The sequence below is a fragment of the Phoenix dactylifera genome, chromosome 6, assembly GCF_051530095.1.
Source record: "Phoenix dactylifera cultivar Ajwa chromosome 6, Ajwa_hap1_PhDact_Kaust_v1.1, whole genome shotgun sequence".
NCBI lineage: Eukaryota > Viridiplantae > Streptophyta > Magnoliopsida > Arecales > Arecaceae > Phoenix > Phoenix dactylifera.
In genome coordinates, this window is record NC_143195.1 from 5,333,509 (window position 1) to 5,358,258 (window position 24,750).

Sequence of the window (24,750 nt, forward strand, 5' to 3'; positions counted from 1 at the left end):
AATTACACAAAAGGTTAGTTTGGGTATTTTTTTTTTGGTTTTTGGGGGGTGTCCTTAGCAATAGGGGGGGTGTATATAGAACCCCCCGGACCAAAAACGGACTACAGCTGCAAGTCGGCAATAAATAAGAGAGGTACACTCTAATCATAATAATCACGCGCATCGCACGTGACAATTATTTGCGTGTAAGCGAGCAGCGCTCCGAAGCCCCCCACCCTTCCTGCTTCCCACGTTCCTCCGCCTCCCCTCGGGCATCCTCCTTCGAAACTCCGATCGGAAAAGAAAAAACCCAAATCCGAGCTCCAGAGGTGGGCAAAGATGGTTCTCGCGCAGCTGGGCGGGAGCATCTCCCGGGCGTTGCAGCATATGAGCAACGCGACGATCATCGATGAGAAGGTGCTGAGCGAGTGCCTGAACGAGATCTCGCGGGCGCTGCTGCAGGCTGATGTCCAGTTCAAGATGGTCCGCGACATGCAGGCCAACATCAAGCGTATCGTCAACCTTGATGACCTCGCCGCCGGCCACAACAAGCGCCGCATCATCCAGCAGGTACGCTTTGTCCCCATTCCTATTCTTATATTTAATTATTGTCCTCGTTCCCCAAAATTTTATCCCCTCAATCCCTCTGTAATCCTTGCGAAATTCGATTTAGTTTTATTCCGAGTTTGATGTCTCTTTTACATCTTTGTACGCCGTTCTTGATATCCAAAATTGAATAATTTCGTATGCTGAGTCTGGAATTCGAAGTTGAAATATTGGTCAACCAGATAGATGTACCGCAGTTTACTGATGAAGTGAAAAAGATCCCTTTTTTGTTTTCTTTTTCTTTTGGGAATAGGGTGTACGGATTATGTTGAGGTGTTTGTTTGGAACTGTAACTCGTTTTGGGTGATGGGATATGTTACTTTGCTGCAATTTGAACGGTTTCGATCATGATTCTTTCGGCTGAATATGACTTCTAGGAAGGAAAAGGAGGGCGAATAACTTTTTGTATCAGATTGAGAAAGATAAAGGAAGGAGAGGTGTATAGTTCTAATTGAGTACGGTATCAAGAAGAAGAATGTCATAATTACACTGGGTCTCCCATGATTTCTTTTATTTAGAACTTCAGATTTAAAAAATTAAAAGAATTAATGGCTTGCCAAAAAGGAATCGTGACCTGGAAGGGTTTTTTTTGGGAGATAGTCTGAAATTGGGGATTACAAGAGGTGATGTTCTTGCAGCACTTCTTCATAATGGCTTTTCATAACAAACATTCATGATATGAGTTAGGCATGCTTTGCTGTCAATTATTGTTAAATAAATATGGCAATCTGATTTACTTGAAGATTAGACCTGAGTTTGATTAGTTTTGTCAAATAAGGGAAGGAGAAAGGATAAGGTCATTGGTCGAGGTCATGACCAAGGTTAGGAAGATAATTACATGGGATTTTCTATGAATTGCCAAAGATAACCAGAACATAAATTCAAAATTTCAGATCAGGAATTTATGAGAGATAATGGTCTATTAAGAACACCATTGTCAACCCTTTTGATCTATGCTTTTCCATAATTTGGAAGGATTATAACATGTCTAAGTTTTCTAAAAAAGCAGGAGCAGAATACAATTACTATGGTGCAAGGTTAATCACTAAAGGGGAAAGAAGGAAAAAAAGACAATCCTACTTTTTCTCTCTCAATTCGTAGATCTACAAGCTTTTAATTGAAGCATTTAGCAATTGACTAAATTCTTTAGTGCATTCTAAGAGACAATTCTAAACATAATTTGCCAAAAAACTTATGAGTGAAATATTCTAGCTGATGTCAGGAAAATGTTACACCATATTACAAGCCATACCAAGTTACACCATATTACAAGCCTTCTTGAACTTGTTAATTTGGCTACTTTTTAATATTTCAGGCCTTCTGTGAGCTTGGCTCTTTGAATGCCTAAGCATTTAGTATGTTGGTGGTCTTTTATCTCCATCATGGACCCTATAAAAAATTTAGTCCAATTTTTGAGATCCTGTCTTACTCTATCAAACTTGTGTCGGACCTAGGTCCATGGACAGCACTAGACTAATAAGGGAGTTAAGGGATACATGATTCCTGGGATCTTTTTTTTTTTTTTTTGGTTGGGTGGGGGTGGGGGGTGGGGGGTTGGGGGGGGGGGGGGGGGAGGGGGGCACTAGATGGGATCTGCTTAGCTTAAGTTTAAAGTATCAATATGACAGAACATTTTCAGGTTGAGATTATGAAGCTTGACGATGTTGAATGGAGAGACATGCTAAGATAAAGAAGAGTAAGAGTGAACAGAAAAGGATTGGTTTAACGGGTTTTTGGATCCTCATGCATTGGTATCTCTTTCCCACCATAAACATTCTTTGATGATTTTCCATGAAGAAATCCAATCTAGTCTATCTGATTTGCGAGAAGCAATGACATCTTTTAGAAACTTTGATGTGGCTCTACATCTGCCATCCACCTTTTCTTTGTGTAGTCATCTTATATGCTTCTAGTAGCACACCTAAGAAAAGTGATGCACACCCAACACAAGTGATGCCTAGCCCTTATGTTAGTCATGGGAAGATAAAAGATATCCTTGCAATGCACATTGGATGGAAAATCCTCCACAAACAGACATTTTTGTGCATGAACTCAGAAGATAACACTGCTCATTTGAGTCAAGGGACACAATTTGTTTATTGAAAATTATGTGAATTTTGCTGTCCACGTTGGTTCTCAAACCTCAGCTTCTTTATCCTTACATGATGCCTTCTTGGATGTCGTGTTAGATGTTATTCCTCCTTGTGGTTTTCATATTGCTATTATGTCATATAGTTAGAACAGGCCAATTGCTAACATCATACAATATTTAGTCCAAACTCATGCCTTGTTTTCTTGACATCATGATCAATTCAGATTCATACCTCGTCTTATTTCTTTAGTTGGTTCTCCACCGATTCTTTCTCTTAAGTGCTATGAAAACAAATAGTACTACTTTGATTTTAAGAGATGCACTCTCTTGGTTTGTTCTCTCTTTCTCTCCCTCTAGTATAAGTATTCTCTTGTCAGTTCGGCGTACCGAGACTTTGTATGCCCCATATTGAGTCTTCGTTTATTACCAATTTGGTACGGTATGCCTGGTACGGAGCAGTATACACTGGTATGGTGAATCTTGTTTCTCATTCTTTCTGCGAAATAAGCAAGAGCCTCATGTTGTGTTTGGCATCGTACTTTTCTTTTCAAAAAAAAAAACTGAAACAGGAATTCTCTTTTTATTTTTTTCAGATTTTTTACAACAAAAACCATGTGTGGTTCACTCCTTTTTTTCCCCCTTAAACAATGGGATTTTTTTGGAGGGGAAGAGGAGGAGAGGCAACCATGAAGGTGAATGGGTTCGCCAGTAAGGGACAATGAAGGGCGGGGGAGATAGGCTGACGACATGGCCAGAGACAAGGGAGAGCTTGGTGTTGGGCGGAGAGGCGGCCAAGGAAGCAGCAAAGGGAGAGGGAGGGGGGATGGGGTTGGCAACACGGCTAGGAATGAGGGATAGCTCAGCGTTGAGCGGAGAGGTGGCAAGCGAAACTTAAGGAGCCGACACTATTGGGTAAGAGTGATGGGGTAGAGCATGAGGTCGGGCAGAAGAAGAGGGGTTGAGAGGAGAGGGTTGAAACCCACTTTTAGAAAAAAGAGAAAGTGAAAATTTTTTGCTTCCACTTTTTCCAAAAATAATGGAAGTTGTTTATAAAAATCAGAAACATGATAGCCAAACATGTTTTCTGCGTTAGATTCCATGTTTCTGCTAAAAAAATAGGGAAAAAAAGTGCCAAACATGGCCTTAATCTTCATCTTTTTAGGATTTTTAGGTTCATGAACAAATGGATCTTTCTTCATCCTCCAAGTTGGCTTCATCAATGTTTTTCCTCACAAAATCAGATACTTGCCTTTTCAGGACCACTAACATGGATGAGTTCTAAAAAGGCACCATCTTTCTTCTAATGATAATGAAACATGGCATATTGTTCTTGCAACTTCTTAATAGCTTCAAAACAAAACCATGATATTTATTTGACATGCTTTGATGTCTGTTATTGTTAAATGGATATGTTAATCTAATTCACTTGAAGATTATACTTGACTAAATTATTTCTTGAGAAACAAGGGAAAAAGTGAGGATAGGATTATTGGTCAAGGCCATAATAAAGGCTAGGAAGATAATTACATGGGTCCTACTATGTATTGCCAGAGAAAACTAGAACATATATTCAAAATTTCAGATAGAAAATATATGAGAGATAATGGTCTTTCATAAACATCATGGCCAACCAATATGATTTATATTTTTCTGGAATGTTGAATAAGGGTTCTAGCATATCTAAGTTTTCTGAAAAGAAGGTTGTAATTGCAATTACTGTGATGCAGGTTGATCACCCAAGATAACTAGAAAAAAGGGAACAAAGTAACCCTGTTTTTTCTTTTCTCTAAATTAATATATCTACAAGCTTTTCGCTAAAGCATTTAGCAACCAACTAAATTCTTTACATTCTAATAAACAATCCTAACCATAATTTAGTCAAATATTGAACACAAAATAATTATCTCACTTCGGTTTGGGCTGAGCCATGCTAATTTAGTTTCTGGCCAGCTACCAGGCTTGACTTGAGAATTAGTTGGCTGCTAAATCTGGATTTGGATAGGTCTTATGGGCTACAAACTCCTTCCCAAGGTTATTGAAAAATGGGCTGGGTGGGCTGGGCCTAATTTTCTTAGGTCTAGTTTATGATGAGTCTTTGAACAATGATGAAGTAGATGAAATGATACAGATGGATAGGACAGATGTCATCGATATCCTTTTTATGGACCCAATGGAGATTGAGTCTGCTAGGGAGAGGAGGGCCTGGTTCCATGATTCACTTGGAGTCTTAGGGTTTGTTTGGTTGTAGCCTATGTTACTTCAGCACTTCATTTTTTAGGGTTTTGGAAGCATCTGCACTTCTGGACACCTGGACACAACAGGACAATCCACTTTGAAGTAATTGGAAAAAACTACCAACATTTCGTATGTCTAGAGTGACTTTTAGTCTCAAGTGCTGGATACTTTAAGTGAAGTGCTGTTATCATGTCTTTTATATAGAGTAAAATCATAGTTATCTGGACACTGTAGTTAGTATCATTATATATATATATATATATATTGTGTAAAGTTATTGGGTTATTATCAGTTTAAGTATCTGAACATAGCTTAAGTAACCTTAAATCTATTGAAAGAACTTGTAAAGTCATGGCTATTTCATTATTTTGTTTGTCAGATGGCATTTCTCTTTCTCTCTCTCTGTCTCTCCTTTCCCGTTTCTCTTTCTTAATCCAAGACACACACACACACTAGGCTGCGATGCCTGACACTATGGGATAGTTAGACACTTGAGACCTGTTCCAAGTTTCCAGGTAATACTAGTTGCAGATTTTACTAAAACATGTTTATATAAAACATAAAATGAATGAGTTTTACAAACATGCTTGTTTACTTCCTGCAAAGCTAGTTTTGTACAAATTGGCAAGTCATAAGACTCGAAAATGAGTATTTCTCTTTCTCTCTCTCTATCTCTCCTTTCCCGTTTCTCCTTCTTAATCCAAGACACACACACACACACACACTAGGCTGCAATGTCTGACACTATGGGATAGTTAGACACTTGAGACCTGTTCCAAGTTTCCAGGTAACACTAGTTGTCAGGTTTTACTAAAACATGTTTATATAAAACATAAAATGAATGAGTTTTATAAACATGCTTGTTTACTTCCTGCAAAGCTAGTTTTGTACAAATTGGCAAGTCATAAGACTCGAAAATGAGTATTTCTTTGAGAAAAGGGCCTCCTTGTTTTTTATATAACCTATTCTAGAGAAAATCATGTTTATTATTATTTGTCTTAAGAAACCTCACAGACAACCAAACAGCCTCCAAGAATTTAATTTACCACTTGATTGGTGAGTTTTGTGGATAACTATGGAACCTAAGCAACAAAGTTAATGCGGTATTTGTTGATTATGCAAGGAGAAAGAAACATTTTTTATCTGCTCTTTCATTATGATTTTACTATGAGGATGAATTATTGATTTTTTTTCCAGGATCCAGCACCTTGTTTCTGTTGAATGCGTATGTGGAGAAATGGTTGATTGCTTCAATAATATTACACTAGTTTGTGAGAAGTTTTTTGTTTGTTTGGCCCACTTGTTATATGATTTGGGGTTGGAGGAGAAAAAACTAAGGAATTCTTGAAGACACTAAGATGTGTCTAGTTGGAACTTATGTTTAGTAGTGATCGGACTTGCTTTTGTGGATCTTGATTGGCTGCTGTCATCGCTAGCTGGTTCTTCTTTTGATTCATTTTATTTATCTGTGATATATTTTTTACTTGTGACTGGGAATGATTTCTGTTAACTTCTTCTCCTTTTCGGATAGGACTATTCTTCTTCATGCTTCTAATAATTATTTTTACCATGTCTCCTCCTGTCATACTCCCCTGAACCATTAAAGGTTATAATATTGTTTAAGAGCTCACAATTCCACAAATAAGCAAATCATTAGTAACCCTTTCTGTGAACCTATTTTTCTGTGAAGATTTGTTGCTAATATGGCATTTTACGTATCTTGTATTGTGCTATCCCCGTTTATCTTTGTTGCTTCCGAATATGATTTGTTTTATGTTCATTTCACCTGCTATATTGTAGTAAATTTCAGAGTCGTTTCTTCTCAGGCTATCTTTAATGAACTTTGCAAAATGTTGGATCCTGGAAAGCCTTCCTTCACACCCAAGAAGGGAAAGACGAGTGTGATCATGTTTGTGGGTTTGCAAGGTAAATTACTTGGCAATCATCCAGACACACTGCATCATCATTATAGTGGAGTGGTGGTTATACCACTAAATATTTCAGATAAAATTTTATACTTAACTTCTTAAATTTCCAATCAAAATAAAAAAAAAAAGAATACCTAAGCACCCATCAGGTGTAAATGCTGGCACCCTAAAAGTAGAAGACATGACAGACCTCCGGAGTTCCTCTTTACGAAATCTTTGAATCTGTGATTGCCAGGAAGATGATACATTTTGGCCATGAGTTCTCAAGTTGGTGGTCATGTCAGAAAAATTGTGCACTACAACTTTTTGAAAACTGAATTCTTGATAATTTCTATATTCTCTTTGTTCCATAATGTCCATAAAAACAACATACAATATCATTCTTCAAATCTTTAAACCCCTTGCTTGAAACATCATGTCCCCTAATTTCCACATGCTTGAGGGTGTAGCCTACTTAGCTCTATATATCCTTCATTGTGAATGTTCATCCGAGAAGGAGGTGACTTTGTAAATAATGCCATTTTGTTTAAAGTATCACCATTTTTACATATTATAAGATTTATCTATATGAAGTCTGTTTGCATTTTCGCTGTATTCTTCAATATAGATACCATTTTCAATCTCTTGCAAAACTTTTTAATATCTATATTTAGACATCAACACATTAATAAGCAAAAGCTACATTATAGTGCTCATTGTTAATAAAATGTGACATGATAAATATTCTGAATATTATTATTTTAAATTAAACAAGGTTAAGTTATAATTCTTTATTTCGCAAATATTTTTTTCTAAACCTAATTTCCCATGATTGTTACTTTCAGTTCTTAAACTTGACTTTATTTGCTGATTCTTGTTTTATTTTTTCACTTTCTCTGATTGCATCACTTCTTGCTTTGCTCTCAATATTGTGTATCCAGGTTCTGGAAAGACCACAACTTGTACCAAATATGCATATTATCATCAAAAGAAGGGATGGAAACCTGCACTGGTTTGTGCAGATACATTCAGAGCTGGTGCTTTTGATCAATTAAAGCAAAATGCAACTAAAGCTAGGATTCCTTTTTATGGAAGGTATTAGTTATTCTACTTTATTTGTAATATGTGCAAGCTATATGCTCTATATGTTGAACGACAGAATCAGGTTGGATTTGTTGCATGCTGATGATAGTTCTCTAATGCCTTACTGAGTACAATGTTCAACATGTCAAGAAAATAATGAATACTTGCAAGTTAGAGTCGTCTTATATTGTTCTTTTGTGTGATCTTGGTATATAGTTGCATTTGAATACATGTTTGATTCATGTTGGAGAATCAAAATAATGAATACTTGCAATTTTAAATTGCATATATTAAAGAAATATAGGAACTAATGTAGTAAAAGCAATTTTTAAATTAATCAGAGGACATATAATTGCTAAAAGAAAAAGTTTCATGCAATAATAATTTAAACCGAAGGGCTTGTTTGGTTTGCGGGAGGTATTTTTCCTCCTAGGAATATAATTCCTGGGAAGTAGATTTCTAGAAAAAGGATGCCTAGGAAAGTACTTCTGGCATGTTTGGTTGACCATGGAAAAGTGACAAATTTCCAAAGTGCTTATGTTTGGTTGACCATCCATTTTTCTGGGAAAGTTATGTATAGGGCTCGTTTGGTTCGCGGAAAAAGAAGGGGGGAAAAGTGTGGTCAACGGGAAAGTAATGAGATGCCTCTTGTTTGGTTGGAGTTTTCAGAGGAGAGAGACAGAAAAGTTGTATTTCCATGGGAATATGATTCTCACATTTCATGGAAAAGTCTTTTCCATGAGAAACATGGAAAAGTTACTTTTCCATGAGATGGAAATCACTCCATTTTTACTTTTTTCCAAAAAGGCTCTTCAACATTAAAGAAGCATTAAAGAGGCATTAAAGACCTAATTTTTATCAAGGGCATAATAGGAATTATACATAACTTTTCTAGGAAAGTGGATGACCAACCAAACATAAGTACTTTGGAAATTTGTTACTTTCCCATGGTCAATCAAACATGCCAAAAGTACTTTCCTACATATCCTCTTCCTAGGCATTTGTTTCCTAGGAATCATATTCCTAGGAAAGAAAATGCTTCCCGCGAGCCAAACGAGCCCATAATTCCTATTATACCCTTAATAAAAATTAGGTCTTTAATGCCTTTTTAATGCTTCTTTAATGCTGAAGGATCTTTTTAGGAAAAAATAAAAATGGAGTGATTTCTGCCTCATGGGAAAGTAACTTTCCCATGTCTCTCATGAGAAAGACTTTTCCATGAAATATGGAAATCATATTCCCAGGAGAATACAATTTTTCCATCTTTCTCCTTTGAAAACTCCAACCAAACAAGAGGCATCTCATTACTTTTCCGTTGACCACATTTTTCCCCCTTCTTTTTCCGCGAACCAAACGAGCTCGAAAGGAATTGCGAGTAGTTGCTTCAGAAACACATCTGTTGTTAAGGAAAACTTGAAGAACAACAATTCAATTTTCGCTGAGGTGTGGTCCCATGTATGCAATGAGATAATTCTTAGCGGGCTTCAGCTTTTCAGTCTTGACAGAGAGAGTTTAGAGTCTTATTGTGTTCATTATATGCTTTGGACAGAAGGTGCTGCATTGCTAATTCTGTTGTAATATTGAGCTGTCATACACACTAGTGTCTAATTTACCACCCGAGTGATTGAGCCTTTTGTTGCTAGCAAGGTTCGCTATCTTGGTACTGGACCTTGTACCGGTGCCACATTAGCACAGTATCGGTATGGTATGAATGAGATTTTTTTGGTATACCGAGTATCGGTACGCCATCCATATTGGGTATTGGTACCGAACCGGTACGGTACGGTACGCTCTGTATCGTCTGGTTTGGGTCGGTACGATATACCATGGTTACTAGGCTACCGCTCCTGCCTTTTGGTATATTTAATTATTCAAGATGGATATTGACAGTGCTTTTCAGCTGGACTATTTAACATATGATGTGCTTTCTCTTCATATAGAGTCGAAGGATGACCTGAATTGAGTGCCGATAAGGTAGAACTACCTAACAACCTATTGGCTATTTATGCTTGATAAGCCTCTCTTACATGCAAAGTTGCTGTGGTTACAAATTTGGGTACTAGTTTATAGGTCTTTAGCATGATTGAGAGCTAATTTCATAATGTTTTCGAAGCCTTGTAGACAATACGAGGACTGAAGGTGGGTTGGGCTTGGGTTGGCTTTTCCTTGGATGACCAAGGCCCAAACTACTGCTAGGCTTCAGATTGGGCCTAAATGAAGAACTTCTACAAAGTCAGGCCTGAGCCTAGCCCAGAGCCCCAAATCCTAGGTTGAGCCTGACTAGGACTCAAACTAGCTTGATTATGTTGCAATTTGCAACAAAAGAATGGAATGTCGCTGAATTGATGGTGATGGGGAGGATGGGGTTTTCACACGGCAAGATAGTGTTTGTGTCTGGGAGAGTAAGGTGGAGATGATGGGGATAGGGGGTTTTCATGCAGTGGGCATTGTCATTACCCAATGATGGTGGTTAGATTGGTGTTGGTTGGAGGTTGTTTGCTTGAAGGAGGGAACAATGGTTTGATCTCCTCGAGTAGATGAAGGAAACTGGTGCTAACATTCGAAACTCCATGTGCCATTAGCCACAAACACGAAATTGCCAAATCTCAGTCCAAAGTGCAGCCTGACAGGCATTGTTCTGTTTTCGCCCGTTGCCAACCCTGAAAAGACCTTGAATTGATAGCCTAATATACATAAGTTTTATTGGTTATGGCTATTTCTATTGCTACTTTTCTCCATGCACAAATCTAAGAGATTTTGTAGGCATGTACTTGATGCACATAAATGACCAGAAAATCATCAGTTGTCATCAAAGATTTAACTAGAAGTGCCTTGATTTTGAGATGCCTTCTTATAATTATTGTTATATTTGGAATGCAAAGTAGTTTACAACTTCCAGAGAAAGGTACAAATTATGTCAAATGCTTGACTCTGTCATCATTAACCACCTCCATAAATCTTCAGCTAAGTGTAATTTCATGAATCAACAGTTGTATCTTCTCTAGAAGATAGGAGTGACTCATGTAACAGTTTGTCTGACATATGAAACTTGGAGGTATGTGGTGAAATTTTCAAAATCTTATTCCCTCATGCCATGTGAGTTGGCAGTTTGTTCTGACTGGATTACTATAGATAAGAACTGCTGTGTCAAGTTGTCTTATGCTTTACCCTCTAGCCAAGCAGCATTATAACTGGAGGCTATCAGCTTTTGGGCTTTACTTTCCTTTGTCCTAGTATGTACATCAGCTGAAGTCCCGGTTTATTTATCAGTGATACGGGACCTTCTTCAGTTCTCCTATATAAAATAATATTATATCTGAGATCCTAATTAGGCCCATACAAGTGCTGTATGCATGGAGAATAAAATTTCACCATTTTTTAAAAAACTAAAGTGTCTCAGAGCTCTGTAAAGCTATCCATAATTGTATATTTAAAATATCTTATAATTTGATGAAAACTGTCATGGCAAAATATCACAGTTTATGGTTTCTGTGCATGAATATTTGTTGATAGCACATGGCTGATGGCCGAAGTTGGAATAAAACCTACCCCAAATGGATGAGAAAAAGTTTACTACTTTATTTTAAGTTTACCACTCATGGTTTTGCCCTGCTTTTGTTTCTATTTCTGTGGCAGTGAGCAAATCATGTTAAAATGGCACATGTAGTTGGACTATAAACTGCACATACTTTCGACCATGCAAACTTTCTTCTTCTTCTTCTTCTTCTTCTTCTTTTACTTTCCCCTTGTTTTTCTGAATTATATATGAGTACTATCAATTGCATGATTTTGCTTCAAATTGGAATCAGGTCAGTAGTCCTGCAACAAAGCTATAATACTCTTGGGGTCACATCACTTTGTGTTTGAGTTACCTATGATAGGTCACTTGTTTCTACAGCTACACGGAATCAGATCCTGTAAAAATTGCTGTTGAGGGTGTGGAAAGATTTAAGAAAGAAAACTGCGATCTAATTATTGTGGATACAAGTGGACGGCACAAACAGGAAGCTGCACTCTTTGAGGAAATGCGTCAAGTCTCAGAAGCAACGGTACACCTGTCATTACCTCCAAGTATACCCACTCAAATTTTATAGTATGCTGGCCGAAGTGCACTAACTTTCTTGCTTCTTGTCTCAGAAACCCGATCTTGTGATATTTGTCATGGACAGTAGTATTGGCCAAGCTGCATTTGATCAAGCACAAGCTTTTAAACAAAGTGTTGCAGTTGGAGCTGTAATTGTTACGAAAATGGACGGTCATGCAAAAGGTGGTGGTGCACTTAGCGCGTAAGTGCAGTTGATTATACTTGAACAGTGATTCACTATCTGGTTGCCTCATCTTCACTTTTTCATTGTCTTCAGAAAAAAATGACGCTTCATATATTTGTATGCTCATGCTTGCATGCCTGCACATGTACTCTACAACTCTTGATGGTTTAGTCATAGTTATATTCAGACCTTGTTTGTCTGCGGAAATATCTTGAATGCTGATTCCGGATGTTCTTGAAAGGATTCTAAAGCCAACTTTCAGAATATGTTTCCCAAAAAGATGAAATTCGCTGTGCTGTAAGCCTGTAACTTAGTTGCAATTTGTACATACATTTAAAGAATTGTAATAGTTCATCTTATGTATAACAAGACAGGACCATAATAATCCTCTTTTAATATATTGTGCTTGGGGTGGTTCGTTGATTAAATTCATATGGCTCCTAGGGTGGAAAATGGGTTGGATAAAATCTGATCTTATGTATTTTTGTATCGGATTCGGATCGGATTTGGATAGAAATTCTGGTATTTGATCCGATTTAGATACGAATTCAGATATCTACTTGAAAATCTTGCTGGATCCTGATCCTAAATCGGATTTTAAAGAATTTTTGGATTTGGATTCAGTAAAAAATTTTCTAAAACAAACTGTAACACTTAAAAAATTGGATTTTAAAGATTTTTGGATTCATATCTGGTAAAAAAATTCCTAAAATAAACTATAACACTCAGAAATTTGGATTTTAAAAATTTTTTGGATTCGGGTCCAATAAAAAGTTCTCTAAAATAAACTGTGATACTCAGAATTCGAACCAGTGACTTTTCACTTAGATGACAAGCACTAGACCACCAGTTTATGATATGCATTTCTATTTTATATAAGTAGTTTATTTCACTTATTTATATTATTCAGGTCATTAAATAATCCTTTGATTTATATTGTGATATTTCATTATTCTTATAAAAATAAATCCTTCTCTTTTTAATGAAAAATGGAAAATGAATTTTATTTTATTATTTATGATATTTTCCAAATTTTATTGTTAAAAATATTTAAAAATATTAACAACTTCTATGTATTCCCATTTTTGCATATAATTTTTTTTCGTACAAGCTATTAAGAAATAGATAATTCAATATTAATTTTTGTTTATGATGTAATTAAAGAGGTAATAATGGTATTTGATACAAAAGGTTTATTAATATTTTATATTATATTTTATCTTAAACAATTTCTTGATTTTAATATTTTAATATAAACCCATTCGGATGGGTGATCTGGACCCTTGACCACGTCGGTCTCCATGCGGGTTTAATAACTGTGCATTACATAAAAAGAGGGAGAGGAAGGCGGCGAGTAGAGAAGGGGGAGAGGTAGCATAAAAAGAGGGAAAGGGGCATGCCTCTATCCCGATTTGACCAATTTCGCTTTTTTTTTTCTATTTTTTGCTATAGCAGAACATGGAGGAGTTAACAGGGGGTTAGCACTCTGAGATGCACACGGAATCTTGTGGCTAGGGAGTTAGTAGGGTGGGGCCCCAAATTTAGTTGGCTAAACCCAGTTTACCTCTATATATATGTATACACACACACATATACGTACATATATATGTGTTTATATATGTGCGTTCTTCATTATTTTTAAAAGATTAAAGCATATCAAATTTAAATTAATTATAGATGCTTAGATTAGTAAAATATTTTTTAATGATTTGTAAATGACGAGTTGTTGTTTGTTTTTGAGGCGAGAATTTGGTAAAAGCAACACTATTCATTTTATAAGAGTTGATATTAACATGAGATCATGTGAAAGATAATATTAATTTTTGTCACCCTTTTTTATTAAGAACAACTGAATTATCTTTACTGAATTTTGTTCATTTTTATTGAATTTTTTTAAGTGTATATCCTCCTAAATATGCATAATTGCATGAATATCCTTGCATGAAGATTTCTTTTTGCGCGTCTACATGTAAGGGTATTTCTGTCATTTTAAATTTAAATCATTTATTTTTTAACGGCGTTAGATGGTATAGGTACATATATAAAAAAAAGAAAGGAAAAAAGAGGTAGACATGCAAAATAAGTATTTTATGAGGGTTATGAGGGTATTCATACAAATTTGTATATTATGGAGGCTATACATGCAAAAAATCCTATAATTTATAACCGCTTCCATATATACATACATACGTACATACATGCATGCCTACATACCTATGACATACATGCATAAAATCTATATACATATATATTTATGTATGTTTGGGTGCACATGCGCTTTATTTGTGTGCATGTCATCTTGTGATAAACTTGTGCCACAATTTTAAGGTCATGCAAGTTGAATGCCCATAAGTAGCATGATAATCTAGTACTGTATGGATGCAAGCTCGTACAAGCAGCGACTTTCCATCCGTAATGAGCATGCAAGTAATTCATCCTACTAATCTATCCCGGAAAGAATGGAAAAACAAATAAAACCGGAGTTTTAATCCAAAATAAGCATGAAGGTAACTCACCCTGCTAACCTATGCCAGGAAAGAAAAAAGAAAAGGAAACAACATGCTTGTCCTTGAGGAGGCATTCTTTTTGATGGGTCAATGGTCATCTAGGAAGTATGATAACAACTGATGCAGAATGATTAGTGATGATTCTTGAGTTTGCAATGAAAAATGAGAACCAACCTTGATAAAGAAGTGGGACTCATATTCTAAGGAGGAAATTATATCTCTGTTAAAGAGGTTAATAAGAGTAGATGGTAACTTAAAAGGAGTCAATGGGCTACTTATAAAATAACAAATGATAAACTGCTTGGTGGTTTTGTAAATGTTAACTATGGAGAATAAATTATATTGGATGAAAAATAAAGGCAATGATTCTATTCGACTGATGCCATCTGATAACTACCAAGTAGATCTCTTTTATTTGCTATTTGCTTATCTTATTTATTTTCTTTGTTCTTCTACATTTAACTTTTCATTTTGAGTTAATAGTTTCTTTTTTTGAGATACATGGGTTTTATTTTTACTAATAATGTATAATCAGAGGCTAATCGTTTAGCTAAAATATTATATTATGCCTTGTATTATGTGCAGGGTTGCAGCCACTAAAAGTCCAGTGATATTTATTGGAACAGGAGAGCACATAGACGAGTTTGAAGTTTTTGATGTCAAACCATTTGTTAGCCGTCTTTTAGGTCCGCTACGACTGCTGTTTATATTGCAATCTTTACATTTTGCTGGTTAACATACTCATGGGCGGTGCTATTTCTAGGCATGGGTGACTGGTCCGGATTTATGGACAAAATTCATGAAGTTGTACCTACTGACCAACAGCCCGAGCTTCTGCAAAAGCTCTCAGAAGGAAGCTTTACTCTACGACTTATGTATGAGCAATTCCAGAACATACTCAAGATGGGTCCTATAGGCCAGGTTCAACTGTGCTATTTCTGCCTTTTACGGTCTCTATGAAAATAATGCTTCTCTCTTCTTTATACTGCATTGCTCTTCTATGAGTTGTTGATTATCTTATTTGAGCATCATGAGGAATTGTGTGTGTGCATGTGTGTATGGTGCTGCTAATTTGTTCCCAGGGAACATCCAGTTTGATTGTTCCTGGAAGATTTCCCATAAAAATTGAACTTTCTATAGGTAACTATGGTAATTTTCCATGCCGACATCGCATGATATTTTATAGGATTTTTTGCATGTATACTCTCCTAAATATATGAAATTGCATGAATACCTTCGTAAAATTACTATCTGCATGCATATCCTTCTTTTTTTTTTCTTTTTTCTATGTGCCAGTACCATCTAATGTTGCTAAAAAATAAACGGCTTAAAACTAAAATGACTGAAATACCTGTAGGGGTAGATATGCAAAAAAAAAAGTTATACTGGTATACACGTAAATAGCAACTTTATGAGGGTATTCATGCCAAAAAATATATTTAAAAAGAGATCAAAACTTGGTTGGTACTTGCTAAGTCTTTTATGATTCAGTTGGATTGACAAATCAAAAAAAGATTGAGCTACCTTGCTAATTTTCTTTTTTAATATCATGACTCGGTCAAGTTGAAATATTAGGTGATCATTTTGGTAATGCTATTCTCCATTTGATTTTGATATAATTATTATTATTGAATCTATGACATCTATATCTTCTTCATTATTTTTAAAAAATTATAGTAAATCAAATTTAAATTAATTATAGATGTTTAGATTAGTAAAATATTTTTTAGTGATTTGTAAATGTTGAGTTATTGTTTGTTTTTGAGGTGAGAATTTGGTAAAAGCAACATGATTCATTTTATAAGAGTTGATATTAACATGAGATCATATGACATGATAATATTAATTTTTTTTGTCACCTTTTTTAATTAAGAACAACTGAATTATCTTTACTGAATTTTGTTCATTTTTATTGGATTTTTTAAGTGTAATACCCATCTAAATATGCGTAAATGCAATTGCAAAGTTGCTATTTACATGTGTATCCTTATAAAGTTTTCTTTTGCACGTCTACCTATAAGGGTATTTCAGTCATTTCAAAATTAAATCGTTTATTTTTTAACGGCGTGTTAGATGGTATAAGTATATATATATATATATATAAAGAAGAGTATACATGGAAATAACAATTTTATGAGGGTATTCATATAATTTTGTATATGTTGGAGGGTATATATGCAAAAAATCCTATTTTATAATATCATGAGATATTCGAAAGATTCACGGATCTGGTCACTGGGTGCTGGCGCTCGTGCCCCTTTCTCTTTCTTCTTCCCACCTCTCCACTTCAAGCTTCAACCAAATCCTTCTTCCTCTCTCCTTCATTCCTTTCCCCACCAGCCAAACCTACCCTGACTCAGCCTGCCACCTTTCAATACAACCCAAGCCATCTTTCCTCTTGCCTCTCTTTGTTCTCGTAATTTTTCCATGCCGACATCTCATGATATTTGATAATATCATTAGATATCTGAAAGATTCACAGTCCTGGTCACTGCATGCTAGTGTTTGTGCCCTTTTCTCTTTCTTCCTCCCACCTCTCCACTTCAAGCTTCAACCAAATCCTCCTTCGTCCTCTCTCCTTCATTCTTCTTCCCACCAGCCAAACCCATCTTGACTCTTCTTGCTACCTTCCAATACAACCCAATCCATCTTTCCTCTTGCCTCTCTCCGTTCTCTCATCAAACACTAACAGGCTAACCCTCCTTGTTGCCTCTCCCTCCCCCTCTCTCTCCTCCTCCCTCCCTCCCTCTCATCCCCTTCTTTCTCAAACTACCCACCTCCATCTCTTCTCCCACCGCATATTACTCTCATCAGCCCTTTGTTTAGTATTTTATATTCAAACTACCCACCTTTTCTAATATTACAATCACGCGGTCATAATCACACCATTTAACAGCATGTCTTGGGAAAAATATTTATCTTATATGTGCAAATGCTACAATTTGGAAATTCAAATTCTAGTCCCAAGTGATCAAATTTAATGAGGCTCTGCTCAGGTTAGCGTCCAACTCAGCACAAACAGCTTCAGAAGATTCCTAAAAAGTCACCTTCAGAAGAGGCAGATGTTTAGCTTTTAGTTTGTGATCTTTGCTCAATCCATGTATTCCTACTTCAAGTATGGTGTGGATCAAAGATACATAGATCGAAATGAGTCAAGAGCATAGACCCCCAAAAGATAATTATGTAGGATGTATTGGTTCACACTGATCAAAATATTGTGAACAAAACCTCATCATTGCACATTATACTTGTAAGCTCAGTTCATTTGTGACTTCAGACTAAGCAAGAGGCTGTTCAAAATAATCACTCACATCAGTCCTAGAGAATGTTGATACCTCACCCACCATAACTATTTGAATTTATTTGAGGATGTGGGATTTGGAGAGGAATTAATATTGTTAAACTAAAAAAAGTGGTAAGTTGTTTGCCCCTAGATTTTCAAACTATCTCACATTTCTTTCTGGGTGGTATTGTCTCAATTTCTGGACATCTCATTGAACACGTTGATTGAATTTTGGTTTTGGAAGTACAGAAATGTTGACTCAGCTTCGTTAGTTTTCTTTCCTATGACAACACTAGTAACATGGCACAAGGTGGGGAGGGGGAGGTGGGGTTGGGAGCATAGCATTCTTTGATTGAGTTGCATATTTGCAATCTTACCATACTCTCCTGAGTGAAAAATTTATATAAGAATAGCTTATTGATCTCGATTGTTGAAACAAAACGCTTGAAATATAGACGAAGAAAGAAAATTCATAGTTTAATCTTATACAACACCAAACTTGAAATCTTATGCATTAAAAGCAATAACCAATAAACACGAGCATTCCTATGATTTATATGAGCAGTAATTTGGTGAATTCCACTACTGTCCAATAATAACCCCACTCCCAAATAAGTTGCCGGAACATACAGATTTTCCAGTGGAGTGATAGATTTAGCATACCACAACACCACCAGTCAGCAGAGATAGAATGACCTAGCAAATGACCAAAATTCCATCACTCCCTTGGAAAAATATGCTTCATCATATGGATAAGAGAATATGATTTTCTTAAAGCAAGCATGAGGGCAAACCCATTTAGGATTATCGGAACCTGTGGTTTGCGTTGCTGATATTGGATACTAGGGACAACATTGAAGGTAGAGTTCAAAACAATGGCTGTTGGGTTCTCTCAAGTCAAACTTTAGCCTGGATGGGAAGGAAGGAGTTTTGGAAACTGCTGGTATCTTAATCTGGGGAGGCAGAGTGAGCCTAGTAGTGATGATGGTGCTGGCTCCTCCATTTAGGCACTCATCCGGTTGGAGATGCTGGTGGAGCTACCTATGATGTTGTGGTAGAGAAGGGGGAAAAATAAAAGCAACAACGATGGTGGGATTTAGATGGAAGGTTGAAGGAGTATAGGCAAAAGGGTGGAGAAGAGATCTTAGGGCCCTTTCAGATATCTTATGTTATATTGAAAAATCTCATGAGATATTAGAAAATTATCCATGGGAAATTAAATTTTCAGGGTCTTTGTGTCATTATGCACAAGGAACAACTAAATTGGATATACCCTAGGAACAAATTAGCCACTCCTATATCTATATATCTATCTATCTATATATATATATATATATATATATATATATATATATATATATATATATATATATATATATATATATATATTGAGTTTCACAACTCGCCCGAGGTAGGTTAGTTCTATTTCTCGATGGGGCTCGGAAGGTATATAACTCAATGGTAGAGTGTCACTTTGACAAGATGGAAGTCATCAGTCTGACTTGTTTTCACAGCCTGTAGTTTTGTGCTCTCTCTCTCCTCTCTCTTTCTATCTCTCTCTCTCTTTTCTTTTTTTTGTTGGGAAAACTTTTTTCACTTCTAGTTTTGTGAGCAGGTCTTCTCGATGTTACCTGGATTTAGCGCAGAATTGATGCCAAAAGGTCATGAAAAGGAAAGTCAGGCTAAGATCAAGCGCTATATGACAATGATGGATTCCATGACAAATGCAGGTAATTGTGGTCCTTGTAGGAAGCTACATAGAATTAATATTTGGATCAAAAATGATGACATTATGCTACTCAGAAGATTCCCTCGAGGAAACCACATTAGTTTCCTTAGTAATCCATACCAACAGATGGGTTGATTCACTAACCAGTTTTGCCATAGCTTGGTCATTTGGAATCCTTGCAACATGAGAATGCACTATATGTAACTTTGATTTACACATGGAGTGATGATGTCTTCTGACATTGCATCAATGCAGAGCTGGACAGCACGAATCCAAAGCTCATGAATGAGTCACGGATCATACGGATAGCGAGGGGTTCAGGCAGGCCTGTCAAGGATGTCATGGATATGCTGGAGGAATACAAGCGCCTTGCCAAGATTTGGAGTAAGATGAAGGGGCTCAAAATCCCAAAGAAAGGTGAAATGAGTGCGCTGTCCCGAAATATGAATGTCCAACACATGAGCAAAGTCCTTCCCCCTCAGTTGCTGAAGCAAGTTGGTGGAGTTGGTGGCCTACAAAGTTTGATGAAGCAGATGGGCTCGAAAGACATGACGGGCGGGATGTTCGGAGGGGACAGATAGTTAATTCAGCTGCATCGACACGTTTTGACATGAAATCAGCTGTGATGCCAAGAATGACTTCCAGGCGAGTTTTCTACAGAGATGTCAAATTTGTTCAATATCTGGATGTACATCTAGCTTATCTAGCGATGGTTCAATGAATTCTGCTGCACTGGAGTGGTTACCAGGGATTTACCTTGGGCTTTGTAATTAGGTGGAGCCAGGAAACTGTATGTTATTGTAACAAAGTTGTTTTAGTGGTTTCTGCTACCTCAAGTAGTTTTATAGGGAAATTTGTTGAATCAGGATGTAACTTATAAAAGTTTAGCTGAAATAGTTGCATGGTGTTCAGTAGTTTTTGGTGGTACAACAACATAATAAGAGACTTGAGTAAATCATTGTTTCATTCTTTGATGGTTGTTGGCGAAACTGGAGTGTTAGGGTTATGTGGTTATGTTCTAGCCTAACCTGAATCAAACCCAACTTGAACCAATCTAACCTAACATAAGCCAAATCAATATATAAATGTACAAATAGTTTGTATTTATATTTTCATACAGACATATATGATTATGTAGTTATGTATTTAGACTTACTAAATTATATGAAACTGTATTTCTAAAATTGATTGATGAATGCTTGATTGATAAATAGTTGATAACTCCAACAAATTAATTAAAAAAAATACCATCTCACACTACCAGAAAACACGCGTATAGTGACGGGAAATTAGTGACGGACCGTTATCAGTTACTATTTGTGACGGATTAGTGACCGACAGAAATTTGGTCACCGTGGTGTAAACTTAGTGACCGTTTAGTGACAGACCGGTCACAGAATGCGCGGGTAGGATGGGCGCCAAACCTTAGTGACCATCATAGTGACGGGGTATCTGTCAGCAATATGATAACCAAAATTGCAACCAGACAGTGACAAATGCAGCCGTCACAAATATAGTAATCCTAGTATTTATAAATTTTTAAAAGATTATTTTTGGCAGTAACAGATTATTGACAAAAATTTCTGTCACCAAATTTAATTTTTAATTCCAAAAATATTAAAAATATTATTTTTGAGTAAACCTAAATTAAAAGAAAAAATAAAAGGAGGAATATCCAAAATGAAACTAAGTGTGCCCGCCGTTCCGCCCAAATTTCTTCGATAATCCAAATTCCAATCGCTCTCTATAAAACTCAAATTTCTTCTTCTCATTTTAAAATCTCATGGTGTCGGCCATGACCCATTTGCACCCCTATTGCAAGTTTCCTGCTTTATAGAATTTTTTTACCATACTTTATAGTTTAAAAATATTTTTGCCTTGCAAGTCCCATCCAATCAGCCTTATAAATAAAAAAAAAATTTGATATGAAATTTGGCTTGCAAACCGATTTAGCCCAAATCACGATTTAGCCCAAATCAGCCTATATACAATTTGGCTTGCAAACCGACTTAAATACCAAAACCCTAACCTTTCCCTTCCCTTCCCTTCCCGTCCCTCGCTGAGAGCAGCCGCCGCCCCCCCCCCCCACTCCCTCGCCCCCCCTCCCTCGCTGAGAGCCGTCGCCGCCCTCCCTCGCTGAGAGCCGTCGCCGCACCCCCTCGCTGAGAGCCGCCGCCGCACCCCCCCTCCCTCGCTGAGAGCCGCCGCTGCCTCCCCTCCCTCGCTGAGAGCCGCCGCCGCCGGCCCCCCTCCCTCGCTGAGAGCCGTCGCCGCCCTCCCTCGCTGAGAGCCGTCGCCGCACCCCCTCGCTGAGAGCCGCCGCCGCACCCCCCCTCCCTCGCTGAGAGCCGCCGCTGCCTCCCCTCCCTCGCTGAGAGCCGCCGCCGCCGGCCCCCCTCCCTCGCTGAGAGCCGCCGCCGCCGCCCCCCCTTTTCCCTCGCTGAGAGCCTGATAGCCGCCTCCTCTCGGTGTCGTCGCCTCTTCAACGACCGGCCGGCGGCTCTTCGCGTCCTTCTCCCCCGGACGGCAACCTCCGCGGCTCCGGTCACCGACTCACAGTCACCGGTAAGAGTTTTCTCCTCCTCCTCCTCCTCTTCAAGCTCGATCCCGGTAGATTTTGCCCAAGCCCGGAGAGAGAAAGAGAGAGAGAGAGAGGTGGTGGGGCAGCGAGACAGCTCGGAACAGTGGGAGAGTGGGGAGTGGGGACAGTGGTTTTGTTTTGGGTGGAGACGGGAGACAGAGAAAGAGAGGAGGGATTTTTTTTTTTTTTGCTAAAATAGACGAAAGAAACTTTGATATATCTGAGTAGCTGCTTTTATTATGATACTTGGACACATCACTTGGTTGGGTAGCACTGTGTCGAATTTACTGTTGCTAAAATAGACAAAAATAATGTTGTACTTGAGGAGCTCCTTAATATTATGCATTTTTATTCTGACACATTTGTTAGTCCTACCAATGGTTTGCATATATTTAGACTGCTTCACTGATTATTGTTGTAATTTTGAGGGTTGATGGGTTGGGATTATGTAAAGTTCATGGATTTTAATTTTTTCGTCATGTTATTCATTTTTACAATCATTGTTCATCTGCAAGGAATAATGGAAAGTGGTGGAAAGTGGTGTTGCTTCATGGTTGTGAGTTATTTCCAGTGTGCAATCAAGAAGCTGGTCAAAAAGCTTGCTAAGAAGTACCATGCTTTCCTAGCATCAGAGGCGATCATGTATATTCACATTTGTTCTATGTGAAGCAGATAGTATTCCATATGTAAATTTGGATGATTTGACTTGTATTCCTTGTCTTTGTAAAGATTAAATGCTTTTTGAATATTGCTGGTATTAGATGAATGAACAGATAACTTGTAAAGGTTAATTCCTTATGTTCAGCTTTTTGTAAAGATTGAATGCCTTCTTAATGTCAATGATGCTGGGACAAGATTGAATGACTTATTTTTGTCATGCTTATGATAACTTCTCATCTTCATAAATATCATACCAGTTTTTGTTTCTTTTACATTTTTTACGATCTTGCCTTTCGTGTTTTTAATGGTTCGGTTTTTCTTATGTTGTTTTCTTTTTTTATCATCTCTCTAATATTTTCTAGGCTTTCTTATGTTGTTTTATTTTTTTGATTTTTAGAGGAACTATGTCAGTTGATCGTAATTGGATGTACCACCGACTTAGTGAAAATGGTTATATAAGAGCTGAGTTCTGTGATGGAGTTAAAGGGTTCCTTGAGTTTGCATTTACTCAGTTAGAGTATTGTAGTGGTGATAAGATTAGATGCCCTTGTATAAGATGTGACAACCAGAAATTTCTTAACCGTGATACGGTCAATGTTCATCTGTTGAGAAAGGGGTTTACACCGAGATATTCAACATGGTTTGCACATGGGGAGTTACTTGGTGCAGTTGCTCCTATAAGTACAAGTGCAGTAGAAGCATCCACATCAATGGATGTTGGTTGTGAACATGGTCAGCAATATAGAACCATGGTGATGGAAGCTATGGGTCCAGAAGAGAAACTTCATTTGAGAAGTGCATTTGAAGTTAATCATGAGGAAGAGCCAAACAAGGATGCTGCAGATTTTTATTCTTTGTTGAAAGATGCAGAAGTACCTGACTGCTACTCAAGTTCCTCCTCAACCTCCTAGGTTGCCTGAGCGTGTCGAGGAATGTCATGATGATGATGATTACATTCCTGATGGGGACATGATTGAAGAGTTGGATGCAAATGAAGAAATAAATGATGAAGAAATGAATGGTGCAGTGCAAAATCATGAGGATACAATGAATGAGGATCAGATGAATGATGAACTTGGAATTGATCCAAGACAGAGCAATGGCCCAGAACCAACCCTTAAAGCCCCTGTTGATGCAAATGGAAAAGTGATTGTTAGGTGCAAAAGAGGAATGTATGAAAATATCACTTTCTTATATCACTAATTTGAATTTATGTGTTTGTTGCATTTAAAGTATTTAATTTATTTTCTAATGAATATTTTTTAAATTGCAGGTTTTTTGATTATGAGGTCAGTCACAAAGCTGTTGCTATCATGCGCCAATTTTTTAATGGTCCGTGGTTGTCATGGAGGGAGGTCCCTACACATGCTAAAGTTGGAATGTGGAACAAATTTGAGGTGATGTAATTAATTTATATTTCTTATCATTAACTTTTGCCCTTAACAAATAGTAAGTCTGATTACTTGCGATCTATATATTGTTAGGAGATACACACAATTCTTCCAGGACAATTGCATCATGTACATGAAGTTTGGAACAAGCATTGTCAGCGACGATTGACAACCTCATTAGGGAAGGTCAGAAGCCAAAAGCTTCTGGAAGCAAAAGGAGATTTAAACAAAGCCCGTGATAAACCCCCTAATTGGATCTCTAGAGAAAATTGGAATAAGTTAATTGATATTTGGATCTCCCCAAAATGGAAGAAGAAATCAGAAGCCAACAAAAATAATAGAAACACCATGAAGAACGGTAGCATCTCTAAACACTGTGGAGGATCAATCACATTTGTCAATCATGACGAACGATTGGTACATATCTTT

General features: G+C 37.2%; 1 protein-coding gene across 1 annotated transcript; it reads left to right on the plus strand.

The window, feature by feature from the left end:
• The first annotated feature begins 108 nt into the window (after positions 1 to 108).
• Positions 109 to 20,644, plus strand: LOC103695525 (signal recognition particle subunit SRP54 2). The gene is made up of 9 exons (XM_008776885.6): positions 109 to 549; positions 6,739 to 6,838; positions 7,761 to 7,914; positions 11,801 to 11,951; positions 12,040 to 12,188; positions 15,263 to 15,363; positions 15,441 to 15,598; positions 19,576 to 19,690; positions 19,945 to 20,644. Exons 1-9 carry the CDS (start codon positions 319 to 321, stop codon positions 20,268 to 20,270), a joined length of 1,485 nt encoding a protein of 494 aa, XP_008775107.1. The 5' UTR covers positions 109 to 318; the 3' UTR covers positions 20,271 to 20,644.
• Positions 20,645 to 24,750: the final 4,106 nt, after the last annotated feature.

Excerpts from the sequence above, each read along its gene's own strand:
- LOC103695525 (XM_008776885.6), top strand. The coding sequence starts at position 319 with ATGGTTCTCGCGCAGCTGGGCGGGAGCATCTCCCGGGCGTTGCAGCAT. Across the intron at positions 15,364-15,440 it reads ATTTGTTAGCCGTCTTTTAG|GCATGGGTGACTGGTCCGGA; the intron begins GTCCGCTACGAC and ends TGCTATTTCTAG. Across the intron at positions 19,691-19,944 it reads GGATTCCATGACAAATGCAG|AGCTGGACAGCACGAATCCA; the intron begins GTAATTGTGGTC and ends GCATCAATGCAG.